The 20,101-nt window shown below is 41.7% G+C and overlaps 1 protein-coding gene and 1 non-coding gene across 2 annotated transcripts in view; both read left to right on the top strand.

Annotated features, from left to right (window-relative positions):
- Nucleotides 1–1,710: 1,710 nt before the first annotated feature.
- Nucleotides 1,711–1,817, top strand: LOC111538650. Its single transcript, XR_002730404.1, has one exon. It is a non-coding gene; the product is annotated as a U6 spliceosomal RNA (small nuclear RNA).
- A 1,950-nt stretch (nt 1,818–3,767) lies between these two features.
- AFG1L (AFG1 like ATPase) overlaps nt 3,768–20,101 on the top strand; it is a 219,225-nt gene continuing 202,891 nt past the window's right edge. Inside the window, exon 1 of the mRNA XM_023205967.2 lies at nt 3,768–4,116. Coding sequence (XP_023061735.2) covers nt 3,978–4,116 — 139 coding nt within the window. The 5' untranslated portion in view covers nt 3,768–3,977. The remainder of the gene's footprint in view (nt 4,117–20,101) is intronic.

The raw sequence follows: 20,101 nt of genomic DNA, 5'->3' as shown, positions 1-20,101 counted from the left end.
AATATAGGGAGACACTGTCTTTAAAAAAAATGTGAAAATTTTATCCGGGCATGGTAGCACATGCCTGAGGTCCTAGCTGCTCGGGACACTGAGGTGAGAGGATTGCCCTTTTAAGCCAGAGAGGTGAAGGCTGCAGTGAGCTGAGATCCCACCACTGCACTCCAGCCTGGGTGGCAGAGCAAGACCCTGCCTCAAAAAAAAAAAAAAAAAAAAAAAAAAGAAAAGAAAAGAAAAACAAAGGGAACTTGAATTAGTGACAAAATCAGAGCTCAAATGTATCTCCTGACTCAGTATGTTTTCTATTGACCACTTTCTTTCTTATTTCCTCATTTCCTTCATTGTATTTGTCCTTCTCTAGACTCTTTTAATTTGGTTTTGTCCTTAATATTAGATGCCAGAGCTACTTGCCATTTTCTCTAGGAAGATTTTTTAAATAAGGACAAGAAAATACCTCATAATTTTATGACTTATTTCAAATAGTTTTCCTGATAATGTTCAAAAATTTTTTCAGGTTATTTTGTTTAATTTGTTTTAGGAATTGCAGGAACAGCAGGATTAATGTTTTTTTTTTTTTTTTTTTTTTTTTTGAGATGGAGTCTCGCTCTGTCGCCCAGGCTGGAGTGCAGTGGCCTGATCTCAGCTCACTGCAAGCTCCGCCTCCCGGGTTCACGCCATTCTCCTGCCTCAGCCTCCCGAGTAGCTGGGACTACAGGCGCCCGCCAACACGCCCGGCTAATTTTTTGTATTTTAGTAGAGACGGGGTTTCACCGTGTTAGCCAGGATGGTCTCGATCTCCTGACCTCGTGATCCGCCCGTCTCGGCCTCCCAAAGTGCTGGGATTACAGGCTTGAGCCACTGTGCCCGGCCCGTAGGATTAATGTTTTAATAAAATGGTTTACAATGGCTACTTAGTCTTCTGGTCATTCTCTTGACTACATCAATTATAATATAATCGAATACATCAATTACAATCTAAGTTATTAAGTTAATCTAAGTTATTTCCCTCTAAATTAGCTTACATTTGTATAAAATAAAGTTAATTTTCTGTGTTTCTGTCTACTTGCACAACCATGTGAAAATTTCCTGTAGGTCTTCTTTGGCATTAAATTATCCATGAGTGCTTATATTACCTCCGTAATTATTAAGCTGTTGGAATTTCTAATAAAGGATAATTTCATTGGCCAAGGCAAGTGATTTTTCGGAGCAAACATGATGAAATCTAAATACTCTCTGAAAGTCTTTTGAGTGTGATAAATACATATTCAAGTCAAGGGAGAAACAATCAGATTTTTCAAAAGGTCTTTCACAAAGTATCACACCAAAAATTAGCAACAAAATAAAAAAAAATCACCACAGTATGGAAGCACAGTTTGTCATGTCAGGTGGTGGAATTACAGATAGAAGATAAATAGTAAGTGTAAATTGGCTTATTTTGACAGATACAATCAAAATAATTTTTTCTATAAATGATTTGAGCAAGTTGGTAGAGACGTCTCTAAATTATTATGCCATGCTACAGTTTCTCTTTCTTGTTTCTTTGGAATTCCTCTTCTAGTGTGGATTAACTGCCTGACTTTCTGGAATTCTTCTTAGTGTAGTCTTTTCATTTGTTTTCACACAACTGAACTTACTCCAGACTTTCTTGCCTGCCTTATTTCACTCTATTCCCTGTTCTTGGAAGGTCTTTATCTCTTAAAAGTTAAGCTTGTAGTGCTTGCTTTGGCAGCACATATACTAAAATTGGAACCATACAGAGAAGATTAGCATGAACTCTGCGCAAGGATGACACACAAATTCGTGAAGTATTCCATGTTTCTAAATATTAAAAAAAAAAAAGCGTTTAAAGCTTGGGATGGTGGTTGGCACCTGTAGTCCCAGCTACTGGGGAAGCTGAAGCAGGAGGATCATGTAAGTTCAGGTGTTCAAGGCTGCTATGCACGATGATGGAGTCTGTGAATAGCCACAGCACTTGGCCTTGGGCAACATAGTGAGGCTACTTCTCTTTAAAAAAAAAAAAAAAAAAAAAAAAAAGTTGAGCTTTTAGAAGGCCTTTTTGATTTACCAGCCAAACTGCTCTCTCATTGATTCCACAACCCTGAATTATCTTTTTTTTTTTTTTTTTTTTTTTTTTTTGAGACGGAGTCTCGCTCTGTCGCCCAGGCTGGAGTGCAGTGGCGCGATCTCAGCTCACTACAAGCTCCGCCTCCCGGGTTCACGCCATTCTCCTGCCTCAGCCTCCCGAGTAGCTGGGACTACAGGTGTCCGCCATCTCGCCCGGCTAGTTTTTTGTATTTTTAGTAGAGACGGGGTTTCACCGTGTAGACCAGGATGGTCTCGATCTCCTGACCTCGTGATCCACCCATCTCGGCCTCCCAAAGTGCTGGGATTACAGGCTTGAGCCACCGCGCCCGGCCCCTGAATTATCTTTTTTAAAAATTTATTTTAAAAACCTTTTTATTTTGCTCCCTCCCACTCCCCTCCCCCTTTCCCTCCCCTCCCCTCCCCCTTTCCCTCCCTTCCCCTGCCCCTTCTCCTCCCTTTCCCTCCCCTCCTCTTTTCTTTCTTTCTTTCTTTTTTTGAGACAGAGTCTCGCTCAGCCGCCCAGGCTGGAGTGCAGTGGTGGCGTGATCTCGACTCACTGCAGCCACCCTCTCCCAGATTCAAGCGATTCTCCCTGCCTTAGCCTCCCAAGTAGCTGGGATTACAGGCACCCGCCATCATGCCGGCTAATTTTTGTATTTTAGTAGGGACGGGGTTTCACCATGTTGGCCAGGCTGGTCTTGAACTCCTGACCTCAGTTGATACGCCTGCCTCAGCCTCCTAAAATGCTAGGATTACAGGCGTGAGCCACTGCGCCCGGCCTTCTCTCTCTTTTTTTTTTTTTTTTTTTTTTTTGAGAAGGTCTCCCAGGCAGGAGTGCAGTGGCACAATCCCAGCTCACTGCAGCCTCCACCTCCGGGTCGCAACCCCACCTCGGCCTCCCTGGTAACTAGGACGACAGGGCGCAGGCCACCATGCCCAGTTAATTTTTGTGTTTTTTTGCAGAGACAGAATCTCGCTATGTTGCCCAGACTGGTCTCAAACTCCCGGGCTCAAGCAATTCTCCTGCCTTGGCTTCCCAGGCATGAGCCACCTAGCCCGGCCTGTATTCTTTTCTGGAATTCATCTCGCTTACTGGATTGCCAGCCTCTTCTGGACAGCAATTTGTACTCCTAATTCGCTTATTATAGTATCTCAAAGCATGTATCGTTTAATCAAATTAGGGCTGATCAATGAGAAGTTACCCTTCGGATACACTGTCCCATGACTTCTCCGTCCACCAACAGTCCTTAGGCCCTTGGTTTTCCCATGCCACTTATACATTCTTTCAAAACATTTGAGTGTGTACCATTTGTATTACTCAAATACGAAAAGGGAAAACGGTACGCACACATTTCAGGTACTCGTCAAAGATGAGTTGGACGCTGGAGGTTAAATAAAAAATGGGCCTACCATTTAGGGAGGTGTGACGAAGTGACATCATTATTGTGTTAAAACCCGAGGGCCCACTGGGTCACCTCCATTTTATTCAGGTTTCGGAATCTCGGTCATGTGAGCTAACTTAAAAGGCTCAAGAGTGGTTACCTGCCCACCCGTCATAATCACTTCCCAATTCCTTGAAAACTTCGGGTTCCTAGGCCGCCAGCTCCGGGCAGAGAATCGCCCTCCCTCCGGCTGCCCAGACTGGAGCTGCCCGTTCCGTTCCGCCCCGCCCCACTGCATGCTGGGAGTCGTAGTCCCGGCTGGCAGCGTCCGGAAGGACGGGAGGGCACGGGAGTGCAGCCCGCCCATCTGGCTACTGGAGGTCACGTTCCCTAACTGATCCCTTGGTTCTGTCGGGTGGAGCCTTCAGCGTGCACGGCGGGATTTGACTTTGCCACCGTCTCTCTTGGGTTTCAATAAAGTTTTCCTCTTCCTCTCCTCGTACGGAGTTCAAGATGGCGGCCTCCTGGTCGCTCTTGGTTACCTTGCGCCCCTTAGCACAGAGCCCGCTGAGAGGGAGATGTGTTGGGTGCGGGGCCCGGGCCGCCGCTCTCGCTCCTCTGGCCACCGCCCCTGGGAAGCCCCTTTGGAAAGGTCAGTGACTGTGCCATGAGTAGTCCGAGCCGACTGCATATGACTGGAGAAGCCTCTGGGGTCACCCTCCCTGTCCAATCTACCCCAGGTGTCTCCTGCTTTCACAAAGCTAAGGGCTCCTCGAGAGGTGTTTCCATTTCTCTTGACCTTTTATACTGTCTGTGAATGAGCCCTGAGCACTGAGGGAAATGACCCTGAGTGACTTTCATTTTGAGGGTCAGAGGTCGACTCAGAGTTTCTTCCCTCCGGGACCTTTAGAGACCTGAGCCCAGTGGGAGTGCCTGGCTTGAAGTGATGCAGGTGTGGGGTTGGGGCCTTGGGGACCCCTACCCTCAGCGTTTTCCAGGCTCTCGGGGCTGGTGACTTACGGGCACTGGAGGAAGAGCCGCGCCTGGGACCTCTGCAGGCCCTGTTCTCTCTCGTGATTCTGGGAAAGAAGGTCCACACGCATTCTCAGATTTAGGGATCGATTCTTAGTGTTCTTTTAAAGTCACTAGAGGCCTCAGTGGAATTATTTTGTCACCGGGCTTTCCTTCTTCCTGGCTTCCTTCATTCAGTTGTTATATGTTCGTGAATGAATGAATGTATATTCTGAGTAACCAAGTCAAGAGTGCCAGTTTTACTGCTCTATTCGTATACTCGCACTAAACTGCACGTTTTTCAAAGGCAAGGACATTGTGTCATTGTTTCCTAAGCACTTAGCGCAATGATTGGTACCTGATATGCAAATACGATTTTTGAATGAATGAATGAAATTATTCTCATTGTCTCCCTGATCCACATACTTGTTTTCCTTTTTCTCAAATTCAAGCAACCCCTGTAATATACCTTAATAGATTGATGACCTTAATAAAGTATATACCTTAATAAATAGATTCTTATTGATTAATTTAGCTAAAAATATGACAATCTTTGACCCTTATCATTAATGCAGTTGAAATTAATACTAGAACTTTGATTACATCACCTTACGTTTTTATCGAAAGATTAGCATAATGCACTTAGTATAATGGAATAGGCTCCACACACTGCCTAGGGGGTACCCCGATCTGCTGGAGTAGTCATTATAAATAAATAAATAAATAAATAAATGTATAATGGAATATTCTGGTAGTGTAAGCTGTGGATTATAATATGAATTTCATTTTTCATTTTTGGTAGTCAATAAAAGCAAATGGTATAAATTTCAACAGGTGCAAGAAAGAAGATGGCAAAATGTAAGGCTTTCTTCTATTCCTATCCCTTAGCTGCTTAGTTTTTCTCCTCAGAGGCAATCTCTGATACTAGTTTCTTATGTATTCTTCCAGATACATTCTGTGTATGTACAAGCATATACATATAGAGATAACTGTATTAAAAAAATAGAAGTAGTAACATGCGGTACACATTGTTTTGTGTATACAGCAGTTAATTCTGTTAATTGTTCATTTCTTTTTTTTTTTTTTTTTTTTTTTTGAGACGGAGTCTGGCTCTGTCACCCAGGCTGGAGTGCAGTGGCCGGATCTCAGCTCACTGCAAGCTCCGCCTCCCGGGTTTATGCCATTCTCCTGCCTCAGCCTCCCGAGTAGCTGGGACTACAGGCGCCCACCACCTCGCCCGGCTAGTTTTTTGTATTTTTTAGTAGAGACGGGGTTTCACTGTGTTAGCCAGGATGGTCTCGATCTCCTGACCTCGTGATCCACCCGTCTCGGCCTCCCAAAGTGCTGAGATTACAGGCTTGAGCCACCGCGCCCGGCCTTCATTTCTTTTTAAATTTAGTAGCTTGGAGATCATTCCATATCAATACCATATCAATTTCATATTAATAGAACTGCCTTGTGTTTTAAGTTTTAATAGTATTCCATTCTATGTATATACCATGATTTATGAACATTAAGATTTAAGGAGCATCATTATAACATATCAAATTCACTGAATGCTTATTCCGTGTCATACAATATGCTAAGTACATTCTGCGTACATTATCTTATTATTCCTCATTTTCTTCATTTGGAGATCACAAATCCAAGGTTGCTGAAGATACATGGCTAGTAAGTGTCAGAACTTCTGAATTCAAGTAAAGGCTGTGCTATTAATCTGTACTCATATTTTCTGGAATATACAAAATTTAGCCAGTTCTGGGTGTGACGATTAGATAAAAATGCAGTTAGGTTAGAGGTCCATTTAATTGTATCTAAGGATGCTCCCTTCCCCTCTTTATTTTTATTTTGTATATATATATATGTTTTTGAGATGAAGCCTTGCTCTGTCTCCTAGACTGGAGTGCAATGGCATGATCTCGGCTCACTGCAACCTCCACCTCCTGGATTCAAGCAATTCTCCCTGCCTCAGCCTGGGTGGGCGCCTCAGATCACAGACGTCCACCACCACTGGCTAAGTTTTGTATTTTTAGTAGAGACGGGGTACCATGTTGACCAGACTGGTCTCAAACTCCTGACCTCAGGTGATCCACCAGCCTCGGTCCCCCAAAGTGCTGGGATTATAGGTGTGAGCCACAGTGCCCTGCCCCCATCTTTAAATAAAAGGAAAATTTTAGTTGAAATTTTGTTCAGTATTCAGAGTCTGATTTACAAATCTATTTTCTATCCCTTTCCTGATTTTATTTTTTATTTATTTTATTTTATTTTTTTGAGATGGCGTGTCGCTCTGTCGCCCAGGCTGGAGTGCAGTGGCGCGATCTTGGCTCACTGCAAGCTCTGCCTCCCGCGTTCACGCCATTCTCCTGCCTCAGCCTCCCGAGTAGTTGGGACCACAGGCGCCTGCCACCATGCCTGGCTAATTTTTTGTATTTTTAGTAGAGACGGGGTTTCACCCTATTAGCCAGGATGATCTCGATTTCTTGACCTTGTGATCCACCGCTTCGGCCTCCCAAAGTGCTGTGATTACAGGTGTGAGCCACCACGCCTGGCCCTTTCCTGATTTTTTTGGGGGGTAATTTATTGTTTACATTTATATTTTATCTTCATTTTTCATCTTTTGAAGTCTACTATTTAGTACAGTGTAATGTGGCTGGGCATGGTGGCTCTCGCCTGTAATCTGGGCACTTTGGGATTCTGAGCGGGGAGGATCACTTGAGCTAAGGAGTTTGAGACCAGCCTGGGCAACATGGCAAAACACCCTCTCTAAAAACATACAAAATTTAGCCAGGTGTGGTGGTGCACCCCTGTAGTCCCAGCTATTTGGGAGGCTGAGGTGGGAGGATCACTTGAGCCCAGGAAGTCGAGGCTGCAGTGAGCTGAGAGTGATGGTGTCACTGCACTCCAGCCTGGGTGACAAAATGAGACCCTGTCTCAAAAAAAAAAAAAAAAAAAAGAAGGAAAAGTGAATGAAACTGAGTTCCAGCCCTTGAGTTCCAGCCCTCGAATAGCCCATAGCGTTGAAAGGCAGATGATATTATGGTAGCCAGCATTTGACGAGCCCCTTCTGTGTTCTAGGCATTTTGCTAGCAGTTTCTGTTTCATAATTTAATCTTCATAAAACCCTATAAAAATTGTTGTCTTTATTTTATAGATGAATAAATAGGGATGGTCACCCAAGTTGGATTTTTTTTTTCTTTTTCTTTTTTTTTTAAAAGTGAGCAGCAGCAAGATTTATTGCGAAGAGCAAAAGAATAAAGCTTCCACAGTGTAGAAGGGGACCCGAGCGGGTTGCCCCCAACTTGGATTTTAAACCCAGGTGTTTTTGCTTCAGAGTCACAAACTTAACTGCTATTTATAATAGTTTTTTAATGTAACAATGAACATTAATACATATTGTACCATGATCTAAGCCTGTTTAAAGTGTTATAAGACTACAGAGGAGGAAGCAGCTCTGCTTGGAGAGAGGAAGAATTTTTTTTTTTTTTTGAGCCAGAGTCTTACTCTGTCGTCCAGGCTGTAGTGCAATGGCGTGATCTCGGCTCACTGCAACCTCTGCCTCCCAGGTTCCAGTGATTCTCCTGCCTCAGCCTCCTGAGTAGCTGGAATTACAGGTGTCCACCAGCACACCTGACTAATTTTCGTATTTTTAGTAGAGAGGGGGTTTCAACATGTTGGTCAGGCTGGTCTCAAACTACTGACTTCAGGTGAGCCGCCCATCTCGGCCTCCCAGAGTGTTGGGATTACAGGTGTGAGCCACTGCGCCTGGCCAGATTTTTTATTTCTAGCAAAAGTATGGATGTGAGCTGTACATGGCCCTTATTGGTTTATGGTCTCTGAGAGAGCAGCTAGAGATGAAGCTGTAAAGGTGGGCTGATCTGGTTGAGAAGAGTCTCTTACAGTATGTTAAGATGTCTAAGCTCAGTGGGACACTAGTGGAAGTTTCTCAGGAATAGAAGTGATCAGATCTGTTTTAGCATGATTGTTCTTGTGGCCACCTGGAAACAGATCAGAAATGCCTGGATGGGAGAATACTGGAAGCTGGGTGATTATTTAGGAGGAAGTTGAAGTAGATAGAGTGTTAGGGAGTGGTTTAGGGGCTGAATTACTGCTGTGGTGAAGGAGAGCAGGGCAGCAGAGGGAGGGAATTCAGAGACACTTCTTTGATAGAATTAACATACTTGGCCAGGCACAGTGGCTCATGCCTGTAATCCCAGCACTTTGGGAGGCTGAGGCTGGTGGATCACCTGAGGTCAGGAGTTGGAGACCAGTCTGGCCAACATGGTGAAACCTCGTCTCTACTAAAAATACAAAAATTAGCTGGGCGTGGTGGTGCATGCCTGTAATCCCAGCTACTTGGGAGGCTGAGGCAGGAGAATCGCTTGAATCCAGGAGGCGGAGGTTGCAGTGAGCCAGTATCACACCACTGTGCTCCAGCCTAGGGGACAGAGCCAGACTCCATCTCAAAATAATAGAATAGAATAGAATAAAATAAAATATTAACATACTTGGACATACTTGGAAGAGACAAGGAAAGGAAGGAGTGAAGGTAAATTTAGGTTTCCTATTGCAGGTGACATAATGACATAGTAAGTAAAAAGTAAAACAATAAAAAAGCAATTTAGGTTTCTGAGTTTGGGCAATTTAATCAAAAGAAACAAAATAAAAATGAAACAAAATGGTAGGGCCAAAGGATTTTAGAGGGAGATTCAGTTTGGGGCTTGTTAAATTTGAGGCATTTTTTATAGTTCCAGGTAAATAAGTCTAGTTAGTTGTGGGACACTTGGGGATCTGAGACTAAGAAAGAAAATATGAGATATTGGGAGCCATGAAAATAGAAGAATGAGCCTGGGAATATATGTGTAGGATGAAAAGAGCCTGTGGCTTGTGCCTGAAATCCCAGCTACTCATGAGGCCAAAGCAGGAGGATTGCTTGAGGCCAGGAGTTTGAGACAAGCCTGGGCAACATAATGAGACCCTGTCTCTAAAAAAAGAAGAGAAAATAAGAGAAAAAGCAAAAGCTAAGGGCTAGTGCTTGAGGAAACTTGCCATTTTGTGAGCAGAAGAAGGGGGCCTCATAGAGTGGTCTTAGGAGACTAGGAGAGAAGCCAGGGAGGGAAATGTTTATAGGTTTTCTAAAACCTAAAAATTAGCATATCTGAAATCCCTTTTCTTTAAGCTAACCTTAGAAATTAAATGTATTTCATAGAAGCAAGGTAATATGAGGATCACATCTTGTGATTTCTTTTTATTATGCTGACAATATCACAATATTATATTTTTAGGTGCCTGTATTAAATGATGATTCATATTTAACTCCATAATCTCTTCAGTATATGTACACAGGAGTTTATTCCCTATTAGGGGTTTTTTTTTTTTTCTTTTAAGATGGAGTTTCGCTCTTATTGCCCAGGCTGGAGTGCGATGGTGTGATCTTGGCTCACTGCAACCTCTGCCTCCTGGGTTCAAGTGATTCTCCTGTCTCAGCCTCCTAAGTAGCTGAGACTTCAGGCACGCACCACCACTGCCCAGCTAGTTTTTTTTGTATTTTTAGTAGAGATGGGGTTTCGCCATGTTGGCCAGGCTGGCCTTGAATTCCTGACCTCAGGTGATCTGCCCAACTTGACCCCCCAAAGTGCTGGGATTACAGGTTTGAGCCACCAGGCCCACCCCCCGATTAGGTATTAATGTGAGTAGAACTAACCCTCCTCAGCCATATGAATTGGTATAGTTTATTATTTATTTATTTATACATTTATACATATTTTGTTTCTCTTTTACTTTTACATATTACTTGCCAAGGTACAATTTATTAGTAGTACATATTACTAGTTAAGAAAATAGTCTTTGGACTTATTTTCTGTTTCCCTTAACACTCACTGGTTATAGCATCTGAACTTGCTTTTTTTTTTTTTGTTTTTGTTTTGAGATGCAATCTCACTGTCGTCCAGGCTGGAGTGCAGTGGAGTGATTTCGGCTCACTGCAACCTCCGCCTCCCAGGTTCAAGCGATTCTTCTGCCTCAGCCTCCTGAGTAGCTGGGACTACAGGTGCCCGCCATCACGCCCAGCTTATTTTTTGTATTTTTAGTAGAGATGGGGTTTCAGCGTGTTAGCCAGGATGGTCTCCATCTCCTGACCTCGTGATCCGCCCACCTTGGCCTCCCAAAGTGCTGGGATTATAGGCGTGAGCCACCACGCCTGGCCTGAACTTAACTTTTTATTATCCAATTAGATGGATATCTTTATGTGAAACTTATTTCATGTTTCTTGGATTTTTGTTAATATTTATTGTATTAAAAAGAAGGTCATGTCTATTCCCGAGACTGATTATCTTTATGATAATGGAGGATTTTATAGATCATTATTTTTTTAAAGTATAGCATAGCTTACTACTTAGGCATAGCTAGTACCCTGGGTGTAGTTCTGGGGTGGAGGGAGGAGGAGGTGTAGTAGGGTGTGCCCAAAAGTAGAACTGATGAAAAGAAAATTCAGAGGCCTAGAATGGATTATTGATTTACTGTAGATTAGCACTGCTTTATACTTCAAGAGCTTTATTCTCTTTGTTTAAGTAAATGACGAATATTTAAATAGGATATGACTACTTTCAGATTTGTCTTTTCACAAGAAGTACCACAAAAATAGTAGATGTCAGGGTCCAGAAATTGGTAGTTTAGCCTAGGACCTGGTGCAGTGATATGCTCTGTAAGTTCTCTGACAAAAAAGTCATTTAGAGCTGGGTGCCGTGGCTCACGCCTGTAATTCCAGCACTTTAGGAGGCCGAGGTGGGTGGATCACCTGAGGCCAGGAGTTCAAGACCAGCCTGGCCAACATGGTGAAACCCTGTCTCTACTAAAAATACAAAATTAGCCAGGTGTGGTGGCACATGCCCGTAATTACAGTTACGTGGGAGGCTGAGGCAGGAGAATCGCTTGAACCTTGGAGGTGGAAGTTGCAGTAAGCCGAGACTACCTCCATTGCACTCCAGCCTGGGTGACAAGATTGAAACTCAGTCTCAAAAAAAAAAAAAAAAAAAAAAAGTCATTCCGCTTCTGGCTGAGTATATTCAACACTTGTTTTCTTTCTTTCTTTTTTTTTTAAGACCAAGTCTCACTCTGTTGCCTGGGCTGGTCTTGAATTTTGTGGGGTTTATTTATTTATTTCTTTTTTTTAAGTGAAAGCAAATTTATGAAGAAAGTAAAAGAATGAAAGAATGGCTACCCCAGAGACAGAGCAGCCCCAAGGGCTGCTGATTGTCCATTGTTATGGTTGTTTCTTGATTATATGCTAAACCAGGGGTGGATTATTCATGCGTCCTTTTTTTAGACCATATAGGGTAACTTCCTGACATTGCCAGGCATTTGTAAACTGTTGTGGTGCTGGCGGGAGTGTAGCAGTGACACCAACCAGAGGTCACTCTCATCACCATCTTGGTTTTGCCTGGCTTCTTTACTGCAAGTTGTTTTATCAGCAAGATCTTTTTGACCTGTATCTTGTGTCAACCTCCTGTCTCATCCTGTGACTAATAATGCCTTAGCCTCCTGGGAATGCAGCCCACCAAGTCTCAGACTTATTTTACCCAGCCCTTCTTCAAAATGGAGTTGCTCGAGTTCAAACGCCTCTGACATTTCCCCCACTCCCTTTTACAAGGAAACCCTTAATCCTAAGGGTTGAAGAGAAACAAAGATCCATCTTCTGCAACTTCTTGAGGCTGAATAGGGGCAATGCTATTCCTGCCTAACTATTAGGGTCTCTTGTATTCAGGATAGAGAGGAGCTCAGTCAGAAAGTGTCGATATGGCGAGGGCCACTCATAACTTTTGAGTTCTGACAAAAGGTGATATCTGGAAGATTAATAACTGTCCAATTTAAGAGAACATTGAGTAAGCTTATCCTGCATTCCTTCACAAAGAGTACAGTAGCAATATATTCCATAACAGTCAGGTAAAATAAAGAAAATAATCCCAAGTAAAGGAACTTAGAAGGCTTTCCATGAACTGGGCAACTATTGGAACCAAGCTGATGTGGGATTGCTAGCTGATTCCAGTATGTGCCCAGGATTAGCATATTGATCCAGATTTTTACATTACCCATCCCTCTTGTTTCTTCTGAGCAGCAACCAGAGATCACTGATTGATTTGTAAGAATGAGCAGAATCAGTCTAAATTGCAGAAAAAACTTAAAAACAACTGATGAGACTCTATATATTTTTGTTTTTGAGACAGAATCTTGTTCTGTTGCCCAGGCTGGAGTGCAATTGGCATGATCTCAGCTCACTGCAACCTCTCTCTCCCAGGTTCAAGTGACTCTCCTGCCTCAGCCTCCTGAGTAGCTGGGATTTCAGGTGCCACCACCATGCCCTGCTAATTTTTGTATTTTTGGTAGAGACGGGGTTTCACCATGTTGGCCAGGCTGGTCTCAAACCCTTGCAGGTGATCTGCCCACCTTGGCCTCCCAAAGTGCTGGGATTACAGGCGTGAGCCATCACTCCCAGCCCTAGACAAGAATTTAATAACAGGTATACCATAGGTCTTGAAACATAATTTTTCTCTCTAGTCTCCCATTTTTACTAAAGACAGATCATGGTAAGACCGATTTGCTTTATTATACTTGGCCTGATATTTGTATGAAGTACAGGAAAAATAATTATTTTTCACATAGACTTTTAAAATTGGCTTTGATGGAACTCTGTTCCATAGAAGGAATCTCAGATAAGACTTTTTTTATAAAAGCCGAGCCCAGCCATGGGTTTGTACCCTCAAATACCTATGAGTTGAGTAAATACCTCTTCTCTTGAGGTTCCAAGATAACTTGGGGCTCCTGGGCCTGTACTTAATACTTATTTACTTACTACAGATCAGGAACCCTGTGTAGGGACTGTGTAGACAAGATATGAGGCCAGTTTCCAAAGGAGCTTTTATTGGCTCTGTAAGTCAGGTTTGATTCCTTAAAGGAAAGCACACCACTTCAGTCAAAACCTTGGTAAAATAACCAGTTTCTCCAATTGTGCCCTGTTACAAATGAAAACAGATTATTATTGCACTTAAGCAAATAACTATTGCCGTAAGTTAAGATAACTCACTAATTGTTTTCAGGTTCTGGAGAAATCAGGTAGAGAGAAACAATTGTGCTCCAAATTTTGTTTACAGGCGTATACTTTACTTAATTGTTAAAAGCTGTCAATAGCTCAAAAGATAAGTTTCCTTGACTCTGGAAATTGGAGTTTCGCTCTGTCACCCACTGCAACCTCCGTCTCCCAGGTTCACGTGATTCTTGTGCTTCAGCCTCCTGAGTAGCTGGGATTACAGGTGTAAGCTGCCACACCTGGCTAATTTTTGTACTTTTAGTAGAGATGGGTTTTGCCATGTTGGCCAGGCTGGTCTCGAGCTCCTGATCTAAAGTGATCTGCCTTACAAAGTGTTGGGATTACAGGTGTGAGCCACCACGCCTGGCCTTTTTTTTCTTTTCTTTTTTAGATTAGAGACACAGTCTCACTATGTTCACATAGGCTTTTAAAATTGGCTTTGATGGAACTCTGTTCCATAGAAGGAATCTCAGATAAGACTTTTTTTTTATAAAAGCCGAGCCCAGCCATGGGTTTGTACCCTCAAATACCTATGAGTACCTCATGCTTGCACTGAACTGGACTCCTGGGCTCAAGCTTTTCTCCTGCCTTGGCCTCCCAAAGTGTTAGGATTACAGGCATGAGCCACATGCCCAGCCTGGTCTCTAATTTGAGCTCAAGTGATCCTACAACCCCAGTCTCCAGTAGTAGACTTCAGGTGTGCTCTACCCCACCTAGCTCTATCTTCTCTCCTAAAAGCGTTATGGATGCTAGCTCTTCCTGCTGTCTTTTGCTTCCCTTGCCCAAGGTTCTCTATTGAGGACCATTTCTACTCCTTGCCTGGAGATACCTGATACTTTAATCTCCAGAATCTCTTTCATAATCTCCTTTTACCATCCTGCTTATCCTTCTTATTTCTTCTCTTCATTGCTCCCATCCCAGAAGCTACTCTATCAACATGTTATCTATCCATACTCTTGACTAGGTGGCAGTTTTCAACAAGTTTTTAAGCCTGAACATGTAATTCGTTCTTCCATTTCTTCATAATATAATTTAAATGCAACTCCTATGGATTCCATTTTGAAATTCTCATTTATATGTGTGTGTGTATAAAATTTAAACTAACATAACAAATGAATGGGTTTAAAAATCTTTTGAAAAAAATTAGATCCCTTAGATGTCTTTATTAAATAGTATGTGAACAGGGTGAATATTAAGGAGTTACTCAGTATGCTGGGCCATGTCTATAATTATTTCAGAATAGCTTTATTCAGATTTTTAGGCATTATTTTACTGATTTGTTATCATGAAATTTAAAGTACTATTTTTTTCCTTTTGTAAAGTTATACACATTGGCACATTTAAGATTAACTAGCTTCTGAAGGAAAAGAATGATAACTAGAAAGCATTTAGTTTTAATTTTCATAATTTTTCTTTTTAAATCAAAAGCACCCTTTTAAAGCCCCTAACTCAGCCTTTTATAAATAAAGTAAATCATCTTGCAATGCATTCCTTGATGATGGCTTATGTTGTTTTTCTAAAGAAAGAGTTTAATTAAGATTTGATTTTCTTCTGTCCTGTACTTTGTTTATTCATCACAGAATGAAACATAGGTCTTTAATGTCAATGGTAAGTCTGACTTTTTGGGTCATTGATGACCACTGCAGTTTTCAAAAAAGCAACTGAATATTTATCTTTTGGGTATAATTAGAACATAATAGAGCATAAAATGGGCTGCCAGTGACCTTAGTATGGGCTTCTGTCATTGCAGGAGAACATTTCTGGTCAGTGGCCACTGTTTACAGTTTGTTAAAATCAACACAAATGTACAAATAACTCATGAATAATTGTGAACACAGTATTTAAATGGATGTTTAATAAATATGCATTAAAAATCTAATTACAGTAATGAAGTTTACAGCTGAAATTTTAATCCAGTCCTTTAGAAATATTAAAGTGCTTTTCCTGATTGTGCATTTTTCTCAGAGCAGTTGGATAAACATTTTAAACTGGAAATCTGAATTCCTTATATAGTTTTGATTTCATTTAACTAAGCATGTGTTCTTTTTGGCAACCGTCTTCTTTCTCTTTGTGAAGAAGTGAAGTTCCTTTATTCCATAACTGTTACTTTGAAGCATTTTGATCAGTTCTGTTTTAGGAATAGTGAACATATGGCATACCAGATGACTAATAAAACCTGGTCTGGAAAAGACTAGATTGCGATTTTTGTTTCATTCTGCAGTACTGGATCAATCATTTGATTTGGTATTTCCATTTCTCATCTGTAGAATGAGATTCATTTTCCTAACTCTACCTTCCTTGCAGGTCATTTATGAGACTCAAATAGGTTATTATGTGAGAAAGTCTTTTGAAAACTATCAGAAATGTTACATAAATATATGTAATTGAAATATTAACCATGACATGCCAGAGGTGGTGGATTCTAGTCAGTGAGTAGAAATGGAATGAACTCAACTTTATACAGAATTTCTAGAGCCATTTTAATTCTGGAGAGGCTCATGATATTAACAATGGCCAAGGGCCTAGTATGAAATCAGTGCTTTGAATTCCAGAAAATGCAGTTATGATTTTTCTGAGATTGTGCAAAGGGCCGCTGTAGATAACCAGGATGGTTTTTGTTCTCTTGGACTTCACTACCTTTCCTCTGGATACTCTGAACACCTAGAGGTTCTTAGAAATTATGAATTACCTCTTTTTTGAGACAGAGTCTTGCTCTGGTACCCAGACTGCAGTGCAGTGGCATGATCACGGCTCACTGCAGCCTCAACCTTTTGGGCTCTTGTGAGCTTCCTGACAACCTCTCGAGTAGCTGGGACCACAGGCACAAGCCACCACCATTATGCCCCGCTAATTTTTGTATTTTTTTTCTTGAACCTCTAAATCTACTTTATAATTTTTTTTGCGTGGGTAGAGGCAGGGCTTCAGCATATTGCCCAGGCTGGTCTCGAACTTCTGGGCTCAAGTAGTGTGCCCACCTCAGCTTCCCAAATTGCTGGGTTTACAGTTGTGAGCTACCACATCAGGCTATGAAGTACTTCTTTTGCCATTATGTTTCAAAGAAAGCTGTTGAAATTTGATTTATACTATGCAGGTAAACTATCTTCATTTAGTAAGAAATGGATACTGGTTTCAAAAGGAACTGGAGTGATTGGTGATTGTGAATTATTTGTTGGACAGCAAGATCTAAAGATGACTTTTTTTTTTTTTGAGAGTTGTGCTCTGTTGCCCAGGCTGGAGTGCAGTGGTGCGATCTTGGCTTACTGTATCCTCTGCCTCCCAGGTTCAAGTGATTCTCCCGCCACAACCTCTTGAGTAGCTGGGACGACAGGCACCTGTCACCACACCTGGCTAATTTTTGTATTTTTAGTAGAGATGGGGTTTTGCCATATTGGCCAGGCTAGCCTTGAACTCCTGACCTCAGATTATCTACCCACCTCATCCTCCCAAAAGGCTAGGATTACAAATGTGAGCCACTGTGCCCATCCTCAAGATGGCATTTCATAGAAGCATAGAGTATTAGCGCTACAGAGGGCCTCTGGGCCACATAGTCAAACAATGTTAGACATGTAGCTTCTGCCTTAACTGCTTCTTTTTGAGGCACCTATTGATTTTTGGATAGCCTTAATTTTGAGAAAACTCTTAAGTAGGATGAAATTTGAGCATTTATGTAACTTCTCCCCATTCATCTTGAATTTTTCCTCAGGTGCAGTATATACAACACTAATACTGATTCCATGTGTGACTGACCATTCTTTTAACATATCAAGACATAATATTTTATTAATTTATTTACTCATTTACTCATTATTTATCAAATTATTGGGTGCCACCTTGTCTCAATTCCATTTAATCACCTTTAAAACATTAAAGGCTTATTGTATTTCTCCCATTCATTCATTCATTCCCCAAGCACTTCTTGCTGCCATCCATATGCTACATGCAGGATGTTGGGATGCTATATGCTAAGTGTCTTGTTAATGTCAGCAGTCTTTTGTGCTCTCCGTCAAGTCTTACAACATAGTTTCTAGATCCTTGAACTCTTTCCCTTCTTGAGATTACTGTCTACTTTCTGAATGACACTCTGAAAATGTGACCCCCATATCACAATATATTCCTTCAAATACGGTCAGCCTAGAGCGCTGTTGTAGGTTACCTTTTCTGTGTCCTGTTGCATTAACTTTTGGTGGTCAGGTCACATTCATATCTTACTTGCAACTCTTAGAGTTATTAAAACAGGTCTCTCCTGTTTGTATTTGATTTAATATTTTTTCTATTTAAAAATAAATTACTTTTTTTTCTTTCTTTTTTTTTTTGAGATGGAGTCTTGCTCTGTCACCCAGGCTGGAGTGCAATGGTGTGATCTCAGCTCACTGCAACCTCTGTTTCCTTGGTTCAGGAGATTCTCCTGCCTCAGTCTCCTGAGTAGCTGGGATTACAGGCACATGCTACCATGCCTGGCTAACTTTTGCATTTTGAGTAGAGACGGGGTTTCACAATGTTGGCCAGGCTGGTCTAGAACTCCTGACGTCATGATCTGCCCAACTTGGCCTCCCAAAGTGCTAGGATTACAGGCGTGAGCCACTGCACATGGCCTAAAAGTAAATTACTTTTAATTATAAAAATACTACATCATGTTTACAGTAGAAAATACAGAAAAGGCAACTGCTGTTAACTTTAATTTTTCTTTTTTCTTTCCTCTTTTTTCTTTTTTTTTGGAAACAGGGTTTTGCCCAGTCGCCCAGGCTGGAGTACAGTGGTGCGATCACAGCTCACTGCCACCTAAACCTCCCAGGTTCAAGTGATCCTCCCACCTCAGTCTTCTGAGTAACTGAGACTACAGGCGAGCACCACAATGCCTGGCTAATTTTTGTATTTTTTGTAGAGATGGGGTCTCACCATATTGCCCAGGCCTATAGTACTGCTATGAATATATTTGTACATATCTTTGGTGCATATATGTATGCTTTCTATTGGGCAGATACCACATAATAGAATTGCTGGATCATGTTTTATACATATGTTCAGCTTTAGTAGACAAGGCCAGTTTTCTGAAATGGTTATATCAGTGTATCTTTCCATTAGCAGTGTGTAAGATTTCAGTTACTATGCATCCTCACCAACAACTGGTATTCTTTTTGATTTTAGTCACTCTAATAAGTGTGTACTGATATCTCATTGTGATTTTATTTTGCTTTTCCCTGATACATTTTGAAGTTAAATACTTTTTTATATATTTACTGGACATTGGGATAGGCTCTTTTGTGACATGCACATTGTCTGTTTCTTAATGAGTTGTAGTTCTTTATATAATCTTGATGTAAGTCCTTTGTCAGATACATAGATTGCAAGTATTTTCTCCCAGTCTGTAGCTCGCTTTTTAATTTTATTTTTTCATTTATCTCTTATCTTGTAAGTGGTGTAAGGCCAGCTTTTTCATTAAAAAAATTTTTTTTTGAGATTACATCTTTCTGTGTCATCCAGGCTGGAGTGCAGTGGTACAATCATGGTTCACTGCAGCCTGGACCTCCTGGGCTCAAGCAGTCCTCTCACCTCAGCCTCCCAAGTAACTGGGATGACAGGCATGCGCCACCACACCCAGCTAATTGTTAAAATTTTTTATAGAGACAGCATCTCTCTATGTTGCCCAGGTTGTTCTTAGACTCCTGGCCTCAAGCTATCCTCCCACCTTGGCCTCTCAAAGTGTTGGGATTACCGGCACGAGCCACTGTGTCCAATTTAGCATTTTCATTGCTAATGGAGTCTTTTCATGAACAGAAGCTCCAAATTTCATTTTACTTATTTGATTTTAATTTTTTTAGAGATGGGGTTTTGCTCTGTCGTCCAGGCCGGAGTGCAGTGATACAGTCATAGCTCACTGCAGCCTCAAACTCCTGGGCTCAAGCGATCCTCCCACCTTAGCCTTCCAAGTAGCTGGGACTACAGGGTTGTGCCTAGCTGAAGAAGTTCTAAATTTTATTTTATTATTTATTTATTCTTTTTTTTGAGACAGAGTCTCACTCTGTCACCCAGGCTGGAGTACAGTGGCACAACCTCGGCTCACTGCAAACTCTGCCTCCCCAGTTCAAGTGATTCTTCTGCCTCAGCCTCCTGAGTAGCTGGGACTACAGGGGTGCGCCACCACGCCCAGCTAATTTTTTGTGTTTTTAGTAGAGATGGGGGTTTCACCACGTTGGCCATGCTGGTCTCGAACTCCTAACCTCAGGTGATCTGCCCGCCTCAGCCTCCCAAAGTGCTGGGATTATAGGCGTGAGTCACTGCGCCCAGCCAAGAAGTTCTAAATTTTAATGTAGTCCAATTTAGTGATCTTTTTGTGTGTGTCCTATTTAAGAAATCTTTGCTTACCTCAAGGTCACGAAGGTATTTTTATATGTTCTTTTAGAAGCTTTATTGTTTTACCTTTCATGTTTAGATCTATGATACCTCTGGAATTCATTTTTGTGTATGATGTTAGGTTAGGGTCAAGATTTATTTTTCTTTGCGTGGATATCCAGTTGACGCAGCAACATTTTTTATATAGAGCATCTTT

This window comes from Piliocolobus tephrosceles, chromosome 5, assembly GCF_002776525.5.
Source record: "Piliocolobus tephrosceles isolate RC106 chromosome 5, ASM277652v3, whole genome shotgun sequence".
NCBI lineage: Eukaryota > Metazoa > Chordata > Mammalia > Primates > Cercopithecidae > Piliocolobus > Piliocolobus tephrosceles.
The sequence above is the reverse complement of the archived record's forward strand: the minus strand, read 5'-3'. Positions and strand labels throughout refer to the sequence as shown.